Genomic DNA, 19,252 nt, shown 5'->3' on the forward strand with positions numbered 1-19,252 from the left:
CTTTACATCCCAACTTACTGACAAACGTCTGCCAATATCGGTTATATTTGACTCACAGTGCTTGGTTTGTATTTAAAATGAACTAAAAATGTGTTATGGGACAGAGGGTAAACTAATTATCTTTAACTTAAATGAATGATTAATTAATTGAGTCGAATTTGTTTCTTTCCCAAAAATTTTTTTTTTTTTCACTGATGCTGAATAAAGCTTCTGTTTTGACAAAAGCTCAATGCAATGCTTAATTTTTTAGCTTCAGAGTTTGTGCACACAAATTGTTCTTAATCAATGTTAAAGCCAATGTTTTTATCAAAACAGCTCTGAATCATCTTTACACAAATATTAAGTGAACCCTGGAATAAGAGTGAGTTTAAATGAAAGTTTTATTTAGTTATAGTCTTTTTTGTCACCTGAATTCATTTAATTCTTATTCCGTTTGGTCAACCTACCGATAATCTGTCGATGATTCTCTATCATTTAATACATATTGGTAAATGTTAATTTCACACAGAAATCATGCCTAATAATATTTTGCCCCAACCTTAAAACCTCAAAATTTGCAACAGTTTGGATGGAATGAGTGCTGAATAATTTTAATCTTGAGGAACATTTTAGAGTAGTTTTTATTTATTTATTTATTTATTTAGTCTGAGCCTGGTTATAGTCAAGTTAAAGTTAAGTTAATGAAATGTATTTATTAACAGTTAATGTAACAATGTAATGTATGACAAAATCTATTTGTTGAGAAATTAAAAAGTGCTTAAATAAGTGCATCCATCATAATGTATTATGTAATATTGCTTTATTAAAGGAATAAAACTTCCTTTACAATGTACTAATAGGTTGTAGAGGTTTATCACTATAGCTGTATTTTCTCAACACATATATGGACGTAACTCTTTCTATCCATCATCTATCTATTTATCTATCTATCTATCCGTCTATCCGTTCGTCCGTCCGTCTATCTATCTATCTATCTATCTATCTATCTATCTATCTATCTATCTATCTATCTATCTATCTATCTATCTATCTATCTGTCTGTCTGTCTGTCTGTCTGTCTGTCTGTCTGTCTGTCTATCTATCTATCTATCTATCTATCTATCTATCTATCTATCTAACTATCTAACAAACACAGGCCATTTGATAGATCCTGAGAAAGAAAGAAAGAAAGAAAGAAAGAAAGAAAGAAAGAAAGAAAGAAAGAAAGAAAGAAAGAAAGAAAGAAAGAAAGAACGAAAGCACTAGCAATGCAAAAAGACCTGGACGTCCACAGTGGTTGAGGATCGCAGAATAATTTTCATGGTGAAGAGAAACTTTTTCACAACAGCCAACCAACTTAAAAACCCTCTCCAGGAGGTAGGCCTGTCATTGTCCAAGTCTACCATAAAGAGAAGACTGTATGAGAGTAAATACAGAGGGTTCACTGCACGGTGCAAGCCAATCATAGGCCTCAAGAATAGAAAAGCTTGATTGGACTTTGCTGAAAAAAAAAAAAACATCTAAAAAAGCCATCACAGTTCTGGAACAACATTCGTTGGACAGATGAAACTATGGTCAACCTCTACCAGAATCATGGCAAGAAAAAAGTATGGAGGCGTGGTACAGCTCATGATCCAACACATACCACATCGTCTGCAAAACATGGTGGAGGCAATGTGATGGTTGGGCATGCATGGCTATTAGTAGCACTGGGTCACTGGTGTTTATTGATGATGTGACAGGACAGAACCAGTCAGATGAATTCTGAGGTGTTCAGGGACATACTGTCTGCTTAAATCCAGCCAAATTGATTGGGCGTTGTTTCATAATAGATGGACAATGACCTAAAACATACAACCAAAGCAACCCAGGACTTAATTAATGACCGATTCAGTCACCTGATCCCAACCCAATTGAGCAAGCATTTCATCTGTTAAAGACTAAACTTCAGAAAGAAAGGTCCAGAGCATTAAAAAGGAGAAAACCCAGCATCTGGTGATGTCCATGATTTCAAGAATTCATGCAGTCATTGCCATCAAATGGCTTTCAACCAAGTATTAGAAAGGAACCATTTATTATCAGTTATTCAGTTTGTCCAATTACATTTGAGCCCCTGAAAAAAGGGTTTTTGTATTAAAAAATGCTTTAATTCCTCAGATTTTTTTTGTGATCTTTTTGTTCAACCCACAAAATTAGAAACATTTTGTCTCTGTCCAAATATATATGGACCTAACTCTATCTATCTATCTATCTATCTATCTATCTATCTATCTATCTATCTATCTATCTATCTATCTATCTATCTAATGCTGTTGGTATCTTGAAATAGGGAGATAGTGCATCTTTTTTGTCATTTTTACCTTAATGAAAGGAAATATCTGCAATTACAAAGCAAATAATACAAAAATTATTATTTTTCTAGAAAAATGGTTAAGGCAAAAATGAAACAGCATTTTCTTTACAAATACAGTAACAATGTGTGATATAATCAAGGCAATATGGAATAAAGAATAGGGATGGATTAGAGAGGAGAGTGTTATCTGAGAGGAAGTCAATGCACAGAGAGAGAGAGAGAGAGAGAGAGAGAGAGAGAGAAGGTGGTACTTAGAGGAACTGCATTCATCCTCCTCTCCGAGCTCACATCACAGCAGCACTAGCAGCAGCACTAGCATCATCATCATCATCATCATCATCATCGTCATCTGGCTCCACAAAGGGACCATGAGGATTTACTCCTTCATTTCAGGACTCTTTATTATTTCCTGCTGCGGTAAGTTTAGCTGGGTTGTAATTTTTTTTTCTGCAGAAAAGACGAAGTGCAGATTTAACGGCACTTTTTTTTTTCACCTCATAGTGTTTTTAGAAGAAGCTGCCTAATCATTTGTGTTGTAGTTTTTCAAATTATTATAATTTATGACTGGGTCTTTTCCTCAATTCTTAATCAATACGTTCAGCAGAAATATAAACATTGTTTATGTGCTTTACAAACTGAGAGGAAAGGAGAAACACTCTCTGTGTTAAAGTCCTCCAGTCTTTATGTAATCAGATAAATCTGACTCTGCTTTTTTTTTTAACATCCTTCTGTTGCTTACATTCTACTTAGGGAAGGCATGTCCATATAAAACAGAGTGGAGTAGGAAAATGAAAGTAGGATGGATTCTTTTATATAACTTTAAAAGAGTCATAAATGCTTTTGTTAGTCCATAAACTCATCTATCTGTGACGTCAAGTTTTGCACTGCAAGTGAGTTATTGGTTCAATACACAATTATCTTCTTTTTTTTTTTTTTTAACCAAATAATGATTCGATATGTAATGTAAAACATGTTTTAATTTCAATGTTGAACAGAAGAAGAAATAAACATAGCCAGATGTTGCAGAGCATGAAATAGGAACACAGAAAGTAGATTTACTGTAAAGTAAAATACAATTATTATGACTTTATTCATTGATTTATTAGTTTGTATAAAGAGTATGATGAGATGCTCTGGAATTATTAGATTTTGGGCATATTCCAAAAAATTTGATAAATCCCTATGTTCACTTCTTTGAGCTGGTTTTACAGCACCTCCTGCTGCTGACTTTTTGCATTACACAAATGCCCATTTAAAACTTAATGTATTGGCAAAGAGGAGGTTTATTTGGTACTTGGCAGAGGTTTGCGCTCTCTGAGTATGAAAGCAGATTAGGGCCAATTTTGATTGAGACAATGATTTTGGGCAAATCAACATTAAAGTTGAAAAGACAAGATTAAAGTCGAACTTTCGAAAATTAACTCAAAATACAATATTGTGATGAAAGTTGATGGTTTGTTAATGAAGTCAAATCTACGGAAGCTGACGAGGGCCAATTCACAATATGACAACAAACAGCTGATATTGGCTGTCTACAAAATGTTGTGTATTGATAAATGCGTTAAAAAAAGCCTTTTCAGCCCACGACCTGGAAAATAAAGGTTCCAGAGACCAGGGACCCCCACTGAACCTGAAGGTGGTTGAACACAGACATGAACATTGAAAAACAGGGCCATCTATAGGGGGAATAAAGGGGAGAGATTTTTGGGGTCCATCCATAAAGTCAGCAAAATGATGGTCCATTGTTCTATGAATCTGTGATAATAACATTTATTTATTTATCTGAATAATATCCACAGTTATCCAGGAAGTTTATTATTATTTAGGCCATATAGTATATAGTCATGTTAAAGATGAAAATCCTTGTTTTAATCAGAAATCAAATGAGTTCAAAGTGAACAAAAATGGTAGAAAAGGTGGTGAAATGTGATATTAAAAACCACAGAAATTGGTTAGAAGTTGAAAATTAGAGTGGACCGCAACAAGGTTCAAACCATCAATATTGGCTGAAAAGTGGCAGAAAAAAGTAGGAACAATTATCTTATACTGGTAAATAATGGGCATGACAAATTGTGAATGTGGGTAAATTGGTAAAAATAAGCATGATACAGTATATGGTGAAAAGAGGTTAAAATTGGTCTACATATGCAACATTAGGTGGGGAAAGTGGTAGAAAGGGTTTATAAGTGTCAAAAATGTCTTGAAAGTGGAAAAATGTGCAGAAAAGGCATTGGATTTTGATGAGAAATGGCAGAAATGGAAGTAATGTAGCAAAAATGCATTAAAAGGAGCAAAAATAGGACACAAAAAAGTGATGAAAGCAAGTTAAAACATGGCAAGTTGGGTAGTTGTAGAAAAAGAGTAAAAATATGCAGGAATTGGCTGAATCTGTTCAAAAAATATTATTAATTTCTTAAAGATATCTGGCAACCCCCTCCCAGTATCTCTCAACCCCAAATAGGGTCCTGACCCCAAGGTTGAGAACCCCTGCGTTAAACTCTACTTCAAAGTTGAGTTTAATAACAAAGAGATTCTCTCTATTTTAGCTCATAAACACAGCTTTGTCTATTTAAAGACTTTGAAGAGATATTACCAAAAACTTAATCTGTTCAGGATGAAAAAATAGTGATGTTTGGAAGAGTCCGTCTGTGGCTATTGAGGGGCTACGGAAAACAGATTAGGGTCAGTTTGGATGGAGACTGTTGTTGTATACAGATACATCTAAACAAATTTCAATATCATGAAAATGTTCAATATTTTTTGTCACTCATTTCAGAAAGTCAAACCCATATATGATGTAGGCTCATGACACATAGAGTGAAATATTTCAAGCCTTTATTTCTTGAAATTTTGATGATTATGGCTTACAGATAATGAAAACCCAAAATTCAGTGTCTTGTAAAATTATAATATTACATAAGATCAATAAAAAAAGGATGTTTTTAACAAAAATGTAAGTTGTGAAACGTATGTTTATTTCTATGCACTCTTGGTTGGGACTCCTATTGCATGATTTACTGCATCAATGCAGCGTGGCATGGAAGCGATCAACCTGTGCCACTGCTCAGGTGTAATGGAAGCCCATGTTGCTTTGATAGCAGCTTTCAGGTCATCTACATTGTTGGGTATGATGTCTCTCACCTTCCTCTTGACAATAGCCCATAGATTGTCTATGGGGTTCAGGTCTGGCCAGTTTACTGGCCAATCAAGCACAGTAACACCATGGTCATTGAACCAGCTATTAGTACCTTTGGCAGTGTGGGCAGGTGCCAAGTCCTTCTAGAAAATGAAATCAGCATCTCCATAAAGGTTGTCAGCTGAAGGAAGCATGAAGTGCTCTAAAACATGGCAGCCCAAATCATCTCAGACTGCGGAAACTTCACACTGGACTTCAAGCAACGTGGATTCTGAGCCTCTCCACTCTTCCTCCAGACTCTAGGACCTTGATTTCCAAATGATATGCAAAAATGTACTTTCATCTGTAAAAAGGAAGTTGGATCACTGAGCAACAGTCCAGTTCTTTTTCTCCACAGGCCAGGTAAGATGCTTCTGACGTTGTCTCTGTTCAGGAGTGCTTCCTTCTACTGACAAGCTTTATAGAGATGCTGATTTCATTTTCAAGCAGGATTTGGCACCTGCACACACTGCCAAAGATACCAAAAGCTGGTTCAATGACCATGGTGTTACTGTGCTTGATTGGCCAGCAAACTGGCCTGACCTGAACCCCATAGAGAATCTGTGGGCTATTGTCAAGAATGAGAAAATGAGAGACATCATACCCAACAATGTAGATGACCTGAAGGCTGCTATCAAAGCAACCTGGGCTTCCATTACTCTTGAGCAGTGCCACAGGTTGATTGCCTCCATGCCACACTGCATTGATGCAGTCATTCATTCTGTAAGAGGCCCAACCAAGTATTGAGTGCATAGAAATTAACATACTTTTCATAACCTTACATTTTTTTTAAATATCCTTTTTTTATTGATATTATGTAATATTTTAATTTTCAGAGACACTGTATTTTGGGTTTTCATTATCTGTAAGCCATAATCATCAAAATTTCAAGAAATAAAAGCTTGAAATATTTCACTCTATGTGTCATGAGCCTATATCATATATGGGTTTGACTTTCTGAAATGAGTGACAAAAAATATTGAACATTTTCATGTTATAATAATTTTTTTAGATGTACCTGTATGGTGAATTGGCCCTGGTCAATTTGCAATCTTTCAATTCTAACTTTTTCTGTTTGCAATGCAGATTAATTTGTTATTAGTCACTTCTTTTTGTGATTATTTGTGAGATTATCAGATCACATTAAACCAATGACATTAAACATGATAAACAACAAGTTTAAAGGAGCAAACACAATGTACCGATGTAGAAAACAAGAAAAAACATCCAGCAGTACCATAATCTGAGCTGGTAGCATTTGACTTTAACATTCAGGGCTGGTAAAACAGAACAGAAAAGAAACACCAAACTCCTGACAATCAAACTTTAGCTACACTCGCTGTTTCCATTACAGTTTGTTGCAAAATAAAAGCAATATTCCTAAAGTTTCAACAAAGTATAATTGCATTTTGAAATTTTTTTTCATTGAAGTTTGGAGCCTCGTAACACTGATGAAATATCTCTGTATATAAACTAGCCCAGTGGTTCCCAACCTCTTTGGGTCGTGACCCCTTTTTGATATCACAAATTTCTGGAGACCCCAAAGACATTTTTTTTTCATCATGTTTGTGATATAGTGTTACAAGTAGTACTTGTGATGAGATGCACCAGCTCGGATATTTTTGTACTGAATTTATTTCAACTAGATCTATGTTTGAGGAAGTGAAAGTATAGAATACAGTTGTTTGAGATGGTGTGTGGTGTTTTAATTTGAGAAAGTATAATAATTAAAAAAATATAATAAATAATACAAAAATACAGTTTTAATCAGTATTTTTTTTTTTTAAATCAAATACTCCATTTGAATTGTGAGCAACTCCACATGGGGTCACGACCCCAAGGTTGAAAAGCACTGCTCTAACCCTTCACATGAATTGAGGCAGTGATCTCGTTGTTTAATTGTGTCACAGAAAGCCGGAGAAATGCTCTGCAGGACTACCAGAAAACCGACGGCGTTCAGCTGACGGTTGGATCTCCTGACTCCGCCCACCTGACCAAAAGCAGGAAGCTGAGCCTGGTGAAGTGTGCCAAAGCCTGCAGCCGCAATAAACGACTTCCTTTTATCTGCAGGTCGGACCACTATAAAGACATGTTTTATTATTATTGTGTCAAAGTAGCTCCAGAGCAATGTTTAACGTTGTGTGCATCATGTTTACAGCCACACCCCCTTTGGGGATCCTCAGCTGTGTTAATTGCCGAAGAAAACTTTTCACATTCTCTCTTTTTTTTTCTAGAGCATTCCTCTATGATCTGCAAAACAGGAAATGCCAGTGGCTTTCATTTGACAGGAACTCACCAGGAGCTGAGAGCCACCAGAACTTCAACTACCAACTTTACCAAAAAAAAGGTTGGCTTCCTTGTTTCTCCTCAAACGAACACACACGCACCCTGAAGTGTATCCCGCTGATGAAATATTTTTGAAACAGATTAGATTTCACTTTTCCGTCCTGGTTCAACTGACACCATTCAAAGGAATTTGTTGCATCAGAAACGTGATTGCTTTATAAATGCTCACTTTGTGATTGGAGGCATGGACTACTCAGGGGAAAATCAAGGAAGGGCAGGGAGTATTGTTGTGTTTATTGTCCCATTAGGTTTCATTTTCTGTCATTACGACACTTTTTTGTTGTTGTTTTAAACTATAAAAACCCCCCTCCCTATTTGTAAGAAACAGAAATTGTCTGTGAACATCAAGGCTTTGCAGCCTTTTTGGCAGGAAAGGTTAGCTACATATAAATACACGTGCAGTCCTAATAAACTGGTGAAATGGGATTTTAAAAACCACGGAAATTGGTTTAAATTTTCAAATTCAAGTGGGCAAAAACAGACAGAATGAGATGTGATATGATATGAGAACTTGTAAATGTAGTAGTTAAATTGACAACAAAAAACAGTATGAAATATGGTGAAAAGACGTTAAAAGTGTCAATAATGGGTCAACATATGCAACATAAAAAAAGTGGTGGAATGGTCTAAAAAGTCTTGAAAGTATAAACAGTGTGCAGAAAAGGAAATTTGGTGGAGAACTTGGAAAAATGGGAGTATTGTTCAAATTTGGCAAGTTTGGTCTAGTTGCAAAAAAAGAGTAAAATAAGCAAAAGGGCCTCAAATAGTTCAGGAAATATTCTTAATTTCTTCTTCTTTTTCTAAATCCAGCTTTCAGTGTGTGTACCTCAGTAAATCTGCTGCTGTATACTGCTCTCCGTGTTATGTATATTGCTGATACCAGTAGTCATAACATAGCGGCGCCTCCTCAGGCAGAAACCTTGGTGAATGCTATCAGTGTACCATGGCATCTGGCCTGCGTAGGGCAGTCTGACCGGGAGAGATTCTGTAATTACACATCACCTCTTGTCTCTGTATCAGACTTTGTGAGAGAGTGCATCGTGGGAACAGGTCAGAACTATCGAGGACGTAGGTCAGTGACGGTGTCTGGGATCGTGTGTCAAGCCTGGTCTTCTCCTATTCCACACGAGCACAAGTAAGAAAGTTTTCTACTTCTCACCACAATATCAAACCATACAGCAACCACAAGCTGCTTTTCACTGTTAGCATTGGCCTGTTATCTGATGCAATTGTCTATTAGCTAGAGGCTAATCCCAGCAAATATTCATGTTAGTGTGTGTGTGTGTATGTATGATGTATTAGGGCTTGATTATGCTCCAGGGAACAGTCGTTCGTCAGAAATGACCTCAACGTAACACTCGCACATCATTTCCTGCTCAGTGTTTATCTAGGTGCATGTGGGTTCAGATGCATGTGTGCGTGTCTGCTGGAGTTAGATCGTCATCATCATCATCATCATCATCATCGTCATCGTCATCGTCATCATCATCATCATCGTCTTTGTGCAATCACAGTAAATCTTTTCGTGTATCTTTTCGCGAGCCAACCCCCCCCAAAATTAGAAAAAAATACTCATTGGTCAAAAGTGCAGAAGTAGTTTTTTTTCTTCTTTTAGTTAGCTAAAACTGTAAAAAAAAAAAAAAAACTAAACAAAAACTTTAATTTCATGTGTATGGTTCATTTGCATGGTTCATACTCATACTCATACTCACCAGTGTTTATTTTATATTTTTTACCACGTTTATTTATTCATTTTTTTACTTTGTCTTTTAGCAAGATTATACTTCACAGATTTTGACACAATTCTAACCAAAGATAGATCTTAAACAATTGGAGATTCCATTAAAAATTGAAGGGGATCTAGATCAAGATACAAATTCTTGATCAGTTTCAAAAATTGGAAAATCCCTATTTCTCATCATTAATGAAATTTCAGTATTTCTTATCTCGTTTCGTAATTGACCGATCTTTGTAAAATTGGACTCAGTGTTGGGTGTAATTCTCTATTATTCCACCAAGTTTCATTGCAATTATTCAACAAAATGAGGTGTCCATATACATTGTGACCTACTGTTTGGTTATTAATGGGGATATACAGTACATGTCTTCCAAGCCTTTAAAGTGTGAATGATGATGGTATCATGATGAGGATCATTGATCCACATAACTGACAATATCTGGAAAAGCTCGGAGTGAACTTTTCTAGTAAATTTTACAGCTTAAGGCCTGACACTCAATTTGTTTGACAAGAGCATATGGTTTTCATTTCCAGTAACAGCTACTTTAAATTGCATGAATTGTTTTGCTGAATATCTATCTATCTATCTATCTATCTATCTATCTATCTATCTATCTATCTATCTATCTATCTATCTATCTATCTATCTATCTATCTATCTATCTATCTATCTATCTATCTATCTAGTTTAAATGACTTCAATAAATCATGCTAACCTGACATTCAATTCTTTCCCATCAAATCAAAGTTTTCGGTTTTTGTTCTTTTTTAATCACATTAGCCAAATAGTTGTTCAATCTTCTACCAGTGTTGTGAGTTGAACAAGAGGTCATTTAAAATAGGCTGTTGCTGTTGGTTCTGACCTGGACCTCAGACAATCCTGACTATAGTTCCGGCACTTCCTGTGTGCATGTCCTTCTAGCTATAGTTCCGTCAGTTTTATTTTATCCCTAACCCAGGAAATACCCTAAATTGTTTTTTTTTTTTTGCATATGTATTTTTTATGGTGGAATTTGCAGTGTTAAATATGTTAAAATGAAAAAAATATATAAGTATATAAGGATTTGAACCCCACATAAGCAGCATGAAAAATCCTTGAGTCTTGCACATTAGACCACTCAGCCATCCTAATATGGTGGGGACATAGGCACATTACGCTTATGTAGAAAACGGCCGGCGGTGACGGCACTGCGCATGCGCACAAGAAGTGCCGGAAATATGGTCAAGTTTGTCTGAGGTCTGGATCCGGAACTATAGACACTTTGTTTAAAATAATACCTTTCAAAGATCTGTAGAACAGATGCATTTAAGAAGATCATTTCTATACAAAAACAAGAGGAACATAAGACTTTGAGGCTTTGTTTTATAGATACTCTAACCTCATGTTATGTTAATGTCTTTCTTTTTTGTCTGCATGATAAATGAATGTTACATTATTTCGTTTTTTTAATGCAAACAAAGCAGCATTAGTCTTTAAATGAGTCAAACATCTCCTCTGAGGTATTAAATGAAAAATCAAAGTCAGCAGTGCACTTTTGTACCTCACGTGAACCTGCTTCATCAGACTGTTATTAGCTCAGCTAATTAAAGCCAGGTTTTTTGTATATTTTATCAGTTGACATTCAGGCAGGCACACACACGGACAAACCTTTCCACTCTCTTTTAAATGTCCTTCAAACCATTGCTGCACTTCTTATACTGTAGCTTTGTCCTTTCATCCTCACAAGGAAAAATGATTGAGTGTCTATCATCGTGGGTCGTTAGCCACGTGCTATCCACGTGTTGGCCTGCTGTTAGAGATAAGGTTTATATTTAGTATTAGCTTTACATGTTGATGCTTTTTCTTTGAATAATACTGTCATGTATTCTAAAGTTTGGCCTTTTATGGAAGCCATTTTTTACTCATAGTGTTTCCAGGTAAGTCTTTAGTCAAACAGCAGCTCTCCAGTGTAAAAGAAATGTGAAGTCAGGAGTAGAATAAAGGAGCCTTGGGTATTTTAGCTGTAAAGTTTGGCAGCCATTTAATATAAAAATAAGTGTGATATCAACCATTATTAAGCTCCACTAGTGCTCAATTTAGGTTTACTAGTGGTTGAGTAGACTTTATTAGTGAAGCAAAAGGTGTCACTAGTTAGCATCATATGCTAATGGTATAAAGTAAATTCAGGCTTGCCATTGGCTTTCAAAAATATTCCAACCAATCAGAGAGCTCGATTGGTTTCTAATCCCTCCTACTTCATTTGCATTAGGTCTACTAGTAAATCATTCAACTACGAGGGAGATATGAGTGTAGTACTACTAGTACAACTAGTGAAACCTGTTTTACTAGTTAATGTTTTTGGAGCACTAGTCCATGAGCAGACCTTACTAGTGAAGCTAGTAAGGAAAGCTAGTAAATCTTACTAGTAGTACTAGTAAAGCTTTGAGTTTTTTCAAGTAACATTTAGTAAATCTAGTACTACTAGTGACAGTGATTTTGTGTTACTATTAGTACTAGTAGCCTTAAAATACGTTACCAGTAAAAACTTGACTAGTACCAGAGGTGAAAGTAATGGATTACAATAGTACTCACGTTACTCTAATTGAGTGGCTTTTATGGGTACTTTGAGTATATTTCTAAAACAGTAATTTTACTTGAACTTAAGTATGTTTTATAATAAATAATGTAATTTGTTAAAGGAAAGGCGACAGGATCATAAAGCAACGTGAACTTTGCCTACCTTTTTAAGTTTATACATGAGATACGTGGGGGGTGAAAGTAACTAGTAACTATTATTTTGAGTACTATGTAATTGATTTACTTTTTACTTGTAATTGAGTATTTTATGTATGACTTACTTGTACTTGTATTAAGTACAATTTCAATCAAGCAACAGTACTTCTACTTGAATAGGATCAGTACTCTTTACACCTCTGAGTAGTACTACTAGTGACACAAAGTTGTTGACTTGTAGACAATTTTGCTTTACGAGTAAGCTCTATTTGCACACTAGTGCGCCAAAGACCTTTACTAGTAAAAATTGTTTTTGTTTACTGATACTAATATTACACTTAAAATATCTCACTAGTAATACAAGTAGAATGTGTTTAGTCTACTATTAGTACTAATAAATACTAAGCTCGGATCTTAACCAGAACAAAGAGGTCAGAGCACATTACTCAAGTTTAAAGTCTTTACACTGGCTCCCAGTCAGCCTCAGAATAGACTTTAAAGTTCTGCTGCTGGTGTATAAATGTGTGAATGGGTTTGGTCCAGAATACATCAGTGAGATGTTAGTCAGGTATGAACCCAGCAGGTCTCTCAGATCTATGGACACAGGTCAGATAGTGGAGCCCAGAGCTCACAGTAAACATGGTGATGCTGCTTTTAGTTGTTATGCTGCAAAGAAGTGGAACAAACTTCCAGCAGAGCTGAAGTCAGCATCCAATGTGAACATTTATAAATCAAAGTTAAAGGCACTTTTTTTCTCTACTGCTTATGATTGAGAGGGAGATTTTTGATCATGTTGTTGATGTAATGTGCTTGTTGATGATTTGAATGATTTTACTGATTATTTTAAATGATCATTTTATAGATTTTAAGCTGTTGAATGTTTTCTGTTGCACTTTTTGATCATGTAAAGTACATTGAGCTGCCTTGTGTATGAAATGCGCTATACAAATACATTTGCCTTTCCTTGCCTTGCCTAAAGCCAAAAGTAGTACTAGTAGACCTAATGTAGGTGGGATTAGAACCAAATCCAGCTCCCTGTTTGGTTGGAATACTTTCAAAAGCTAATGGCAAGCCTGAATTTGCTTTCTCTGCCCCCTTATTAGCAATTAATTAATTCATACTAGTGAAGCAATAATTATTATTGCTTCACTAGTAAAGCTAACCCGTGCAATAATAAACCTATATTGAGCACTATAGAGCTTAATAATGATTGATATCACTGATATCCATATCAGGTGTCCTATGGACATGTTTCTCTGTGTAACTTTAGCTCTGCTCCAAACAGATTCATGCCTCAAAGGTTCATGAAAAAGGACCTTAGGGAAAACTACTGTCGCAACCCAGACAACTCCACGTCCGGCCCGTGGTGCTTCACTACCGACCCCCGGCCCCACCTCCGGCACCAGGAGTGCGGCATCCCCCAGTGCTCCCAGGGTAGGTCACACACACACACACACACACACACACACACACACACACACACACACAAACACACCATGAAGTGTGTGCACATGTGGCTGCTGCACATGCAGGTTCTCAGCAGCTGTTTCTAAGTTTAATCCCCTCTTCTCGTTCCATTCCACTTGAGTTTTGTAAATGGTTTCTGCATAAAACCTGCGTTGGAATGTTGGAGGATATTAATCTCTCTGTTATGAATGGTTAGCAGCTCCATCCATCCCTGAAGAAACATGTGGTTGCAATGAAGGAAAAGCCCTTTCTAAATGCTTTCTATGTTCTATTGTACAATATTACTTTTTGGCACTTACGTCTTATCAATATTATAATGAACCTGTTTCTGGGAGGTCAGGCCACATTTTACATGATGTCTACCTTCTCAAGTTCTAGTCAGTGCAACAAAAGTTAAATAAGTTAATCCATACATGAGCTATAATTCACCAAAGAGTTGCGTCGATTTTAAGCTTAAACAAAAATTATTCTACAATTAGATTAAATACATTAAAAATGAATTTAAAAAATGTCCCCCTCTTTTATTTTAGAATGGAATATAAAAGATAAAACAAAGCAAAAAAAAATAAATAAATAAATAAAATAAAATAAAATAAAACAAAAAATATTCTCAATAAATACAATATCATAAAGTACAAATATTTTTAACATAAGCATATTCTACAATTTAATAGAAAAAAAATTGGAAGACCCTAAAAAACAACCTCAATAAATCCAAGAAAAACAAATAATTTACCCAATTTATCCAATATTATTATCAGATTGGCACAGACACCTTTAATATTAATGCTCCAATATTGGCTCACATGTTAGATTCCTTTCCACACTGGCACCCCTCCTCATACTGTAAGCGCCACACTTTTTTTGGATTTGTGAATTAATTCATTTGTCTAGGAAATAGGACAGAAAAAAATAAACAATAAACAAGCTAATGCTATGCTAGCAGCTGGCATGAATCATTGAAATAACGTTGCTTAAAATAATATGAAATGCTATGAAGTATATCATTGCAATGGCATTTATTGTAATATCACTGGCAACAGTGATACAAACGTGGGTGTGTGTAACAGTTGTGTTTGTGTTGTGTAGTGGAGTGTATGCAGTGTAATGGTGAGGACTACAGAGGACCCATGGACCACACAGAAAGTGGGAAAGAATGTCAGCGCTGGGACCTGGATGAGCCACATAAACACTCTTACCACCCTAGGAGGTGAGGCGACACACCAACACACACGCACACGTGCACGCATGCACACACCTGCATCTGCATCACACAAAGCTTGGTATGTGAGCACTGCAATGACAATTTGTGAATTTGTTGTGCACTCAATGTGGAAAAGAGATCAGTAAACCCTGTGTATGTTTGTTAAAGTTAAATTATAAATAATAATAATAATAATCATAATAATAATCATAATAATAATAATAATACAATTTATTTGAACATCAATGGCTTTCAGGTCACCCAAGATCACTTAACAGTACATGATAAAACCACAACAACATAGTATTGAACCACAATAAAACATTTAAGCTAAAACAGTATAAAAACAACAGTAAAAGTAAAAACACAGGGACGGAGCAGGGGGGGTCAGGTGGGAAATGCTGTTCTAAATAAGTGGGTTTTGAGTCCGGCTTTGAATTGAGAGAATGAGTCCATCTTCCTGAAATCCAGAGGGTTTTTTTTTTTTTTTTTTTTTTTTCCTTGAGGTAGTCAGAACATCACCAAAATTTTATCAGCTGTTCCTTGTCCCATTATCACCATTTCCTGAAAATTGCATCAAAATCTGTTCATAACTTTTCAAGTTATTGTGTACGCAAACAGACAAACAACTAAACTGACCAACATACTCCCGAAAACCGTTTTCGTTTTCGAAAGTAATGAACCCACGCTCGTTTAGCGCAGACTTTCGAAAACGGCCAATCGGATTTGTACGTCTTCACAAAGACACTGTTCCAAAATGAAAACGATTTTCGGGAGTATGTTGGTCAGTCTATTTGTGTTTGTGTGTATGTGTGTGTATGTGTCTGTTTGTGTACATGATCGTACACTGATGACATCACATAATCAGTGTTCTAAAACAATGTTTTAACGGGCGTTCTACAGTGTGGATGGGGAAATTAATGGGACATACAGATAGCAGTCAGAACATCACCAAAATTTAATCACCTGTCACTTGTCCCATTATCAACATTTCCTGAAAATGTCATCAAAATCGGTTCATAACTTTTCAAGTTGTTGTTTACACAAACAGACAAACACACATACAAACAAACAAACAGACTGACCAACGTGCTTCCAAAAACCGTTTTCGTTTGCAAAAGTAATAAAGACCTTTGTGGAGGTAATTACATAAAAACGCACAAAAAGACAACAAAATCACACAAAATGACTACAAAAACACACATATCAACAAAAGATACACCAAAATGATTAAAAAAAAACACAAAACATTTGTTTATTCTAAACTCAAACATTGTTGATAATGTGGGCCTTGCATCAGATACAATCACATTGTTCTCTCTTCTACTCTAAGAAAGGTTGCATTTCAAACCATATGAGTTATTCTTATCTAATCTGCGTAGGTTTCATTTATTTAAAGCCATTCATTTGAACTCGTGTGGAGCTTTTCCTTACATTATCTTTGTGTGTGTGTGTGTGTGTGTGTGTGTGTGTGTGTGTGTGTGTGTGTGTGTGTGTGTGTGTGTGTGTGTGTGTGTGTGTGTGTGTGTGTGTGTGTGTGTGTGTGTGTGTGTGTGTGTGTGTGTGTGTGTGTGTGTCAGCTGAGTGATGAGTAATCCAAGTGGTGGAAATGCATATTGTTCTGATTAGCAGGGACTCATTAGCACGTCCTTTATCACGCCACTGTTTGTATAAACTGTTGGAGCATTGATGAACTGCTTTAACCAAAGACCACCTGCAGTATTTCTAACTTATTATCCCTCAGACTCCCATTTTTCTGCATGTTACGCTCAGCCTAGGAGCTACTGAACGGCACATGAAGGCACCACCTCAAACCAACCTCAAGCAGCACATCAACACACGTCTTACAAAATCAGGGCCATTTTTTTGTTGCACGTAATATAAGGATTTATACAAAACAGGGTTACTCAGAATCCAAGCAAAAAGAATATCCGTTTTAGCTAACTGAGCTAAACTAAAAGACCTAAAATTAAACAAACCACTCCAGCGTCTGACACACTGTCAATTGAATTGGAGCAGGGTTAGGGTGACCCACCCTCTAAACGCTCTCAATCCTTATATAGCCAGCCTCCACTGAAGCTCAGCCAATCCAGCGTGGACTCTTCTCCTTCTCTGACCACGTGTGCAGTCCAGGTTCGGCTTTTAATTGAGAGACACGCCCACAGTGCACAACACAGAAACTTACGCAGAACACAAAACAAAACCCAACATACAACAGCAGTTGTAACACTACAACTTCACCAAACTTGCCATATTTTAACCTTTTTTCATCACTTTTTCTTGCCATATTTTTGCTCCTATTATTGCATTTTTGCTACATTACTCCAATTTCTGCCACTTCTTCATCAAATTAGAATGTTTTTTCTGCATTTTTTTTCCACTTTCAAGACATTTTCAGCACTTATAAACACTTTCTACCACTTTTCCACCTAATGTTGCATATGCTGATCCTCTCTTGTCACTTTTAACCTCTTTTCACCACATCTCATTCTTATTTTTGCATATTTAACTACATTCACAATTTGTCCTACCATTATGTGCCAGTTTAAACTAATGATCTTAAGACACAGAGTAGAGACAAGCTACAATGACCTCATGTTGAGGATTTTCAATAACCACAAGTGGTGAAATTACCCAAAGTTGCGGTCCAAAATAAAAATGAAGAAGTCTTATGAAGAAAAAGTGTTTAATATCCCAAGAAACAGAATGTTCCTACATTCATACAGTTATGGACCAATGAAAATAGTGAAAAAAAGTATATTTTCAGATTTCAAGAGACTGTCACCCAAGAACCAATGCATATATGTGACTTATCATTAGTTATGTGAACAGTCTATGTACATAGCTCAAAGCTGATTAAATTACAGGGAGCTGAGTCATATGCTAAGTTGTTTACTGAAGACCCAAACATGTTCCAGACCCAAACGTACAATAACTTTTTCCCAATTTTGAGGAGCTGGCATATCCAACAGATAGAATGTATAGCAGATATTTTATATATTCTGAGAGAGTAGGTGGAGCTGTATTACTATACCAAATTAGTATGTGGTGTAGTTCCTGAGATATTGGAAGGATGAGGATGCTTAAAAATTCCCCCCTCACTAAATCGGCCATATCTTAAAAAGTGTTTATCCGATCAAACTAAAAAAAATGACAGTGTGACTCTTTAATAATTTTTTAATTTTTTGCGGCTGAAAACTGTGGGATGTGCTGAAAATTTGTTAAAATAACATGGAAAGACTCAGCTGCAAACCAAAATCAAGGAACATGTTTAAATTCCCTGATTCATGGTACATGTTTTGACTGTTTTCCGTATGTGTTTTTGCATTGAGACTTTGAGTGTGACGCAGCTTTTGTTTACATGCCTGCTTTGCATTAGGCTCCCGGAAAAAGGCCTTGACGATAACTACTGCAGGAACCCAGATGGACGTCACAGACCGTGGTGCTTCACCACAGACCCAAACACTCCGTGGGAGTACTGCAACATCAAAGTCTGTGGTGAGCTTTGTCTCCGTGTTTGTTACAGGCATTAGGGTTCTTCATGGAGGCTAAGTAGAAATGTGTTTATCTAGATCTGACTAGATCTTTCTCTCGCTCTCATTGGCTGACCATGTTGACTATGTTATGTCTTTTCTAATAACTCACTTGTTTACTTTTCATTGTTAAACTGCTAATACTCCATTTCTGCTGCACATTACCCTTCACTCACCCCCGCAGACACAACATCAGGGTCAGACACGCTACGGTCGGACGGCTTCTGTTACACCCTTTATGTTCTGTGCATGTGATCTGTCTTTAGATCGGTTGGTGTGTGAGACAATATAATGATTGTTGTGGCGGTTTTGAATGGAATGAAACAGAGTCAAGTTTCCGTGTGTGTGTGTCCCAGTGAATCTGTAGTTGTTCTGTGCTCTCAGGGTTTTGTATGCTGCTGACAGCGCTAAGCATAACCCCCAATTTTCACTGGATGCGGCTCTGCTGCGTTACGTCTCCGCCGCGCCACCGGAGCTGATAGGTTTCCACTTTAGTTTATGTGTTAATTTCCACCAGGTCCGCTGCGCTGCGTGTCTGCTCCTTTCCAGATGCGGTAGTCCGGTGACCTCCGCCAGATATACGCAGGGCTTCTATTTCTGGTGGACACCGGAGCACGACGCATCAATCAGCACAGAGCAAATGAAGCTAAACAGGAAATTAAGCACGTATTCCGCAATAAAATATCAGGTTACTTTTCAAAATAAAACACCAGATTATATTTCAAGTAAATACATCACCAAGAC

At 36.5% G+C, this 19,252-nt stretch overlaps 1 protein-coding gene across 1 annotated transcript in view; it reads left to right on the forward strand.

The window, feature by feature from the left end:
• The first annotated feature begins 2,625 nt into the window (after positions 1-2,625).
• The window catches only part of hgfb (hepatocyte growth factor b), a 38,237-nt gene continuing 21,610 nt past the window's right edge, over positions 2,626-19,252 (forward strand). The window contains exons 1-7 of the mRNA XM_028449861.1: positions 2,626-2,749; positions 7,418-7,577; positions 7,742-7,854; positions 8,874-8,988; positions 13,590-13,738; positions 14,861-14,981; positions 18,355-18,473. Of these exons, the coding sequence (XP_028305662.1) occupies positions 2,701-2,749; positions 7,418-7,577; positions 7,742-7,854; positions 8,874-8,988; positions 13,590-13,738; positions 14,861-14,981; positions 18,355-18,473 (826 nt within the window). The 5' untranslated portion in view covers positions 2,626-2,700. The remainder of the gene's footprint in view (positions 2,750-7,417; positions 7,578-7,741; positions 7,855-8,873; positions 8,989-13,589; positions 13,739-14,860; positions 14,982-18,354; positions 18,474-19,252) is intronic.

Source organism: Gouania willdenowi, chromosome 6, assembly GCF_900634775.1.
Source record: "Gouania willdenowi chromosome 6, fGouWil2.1, whole genome shotgun sequence".
In the NCBI taxonomy this organism is placed as follows: Eukaryota; Metazoa; Chordata; class Actinopteri; order Blenniiformes; family Gobiesocidae; genus Gouania; species Gouania willdenowi.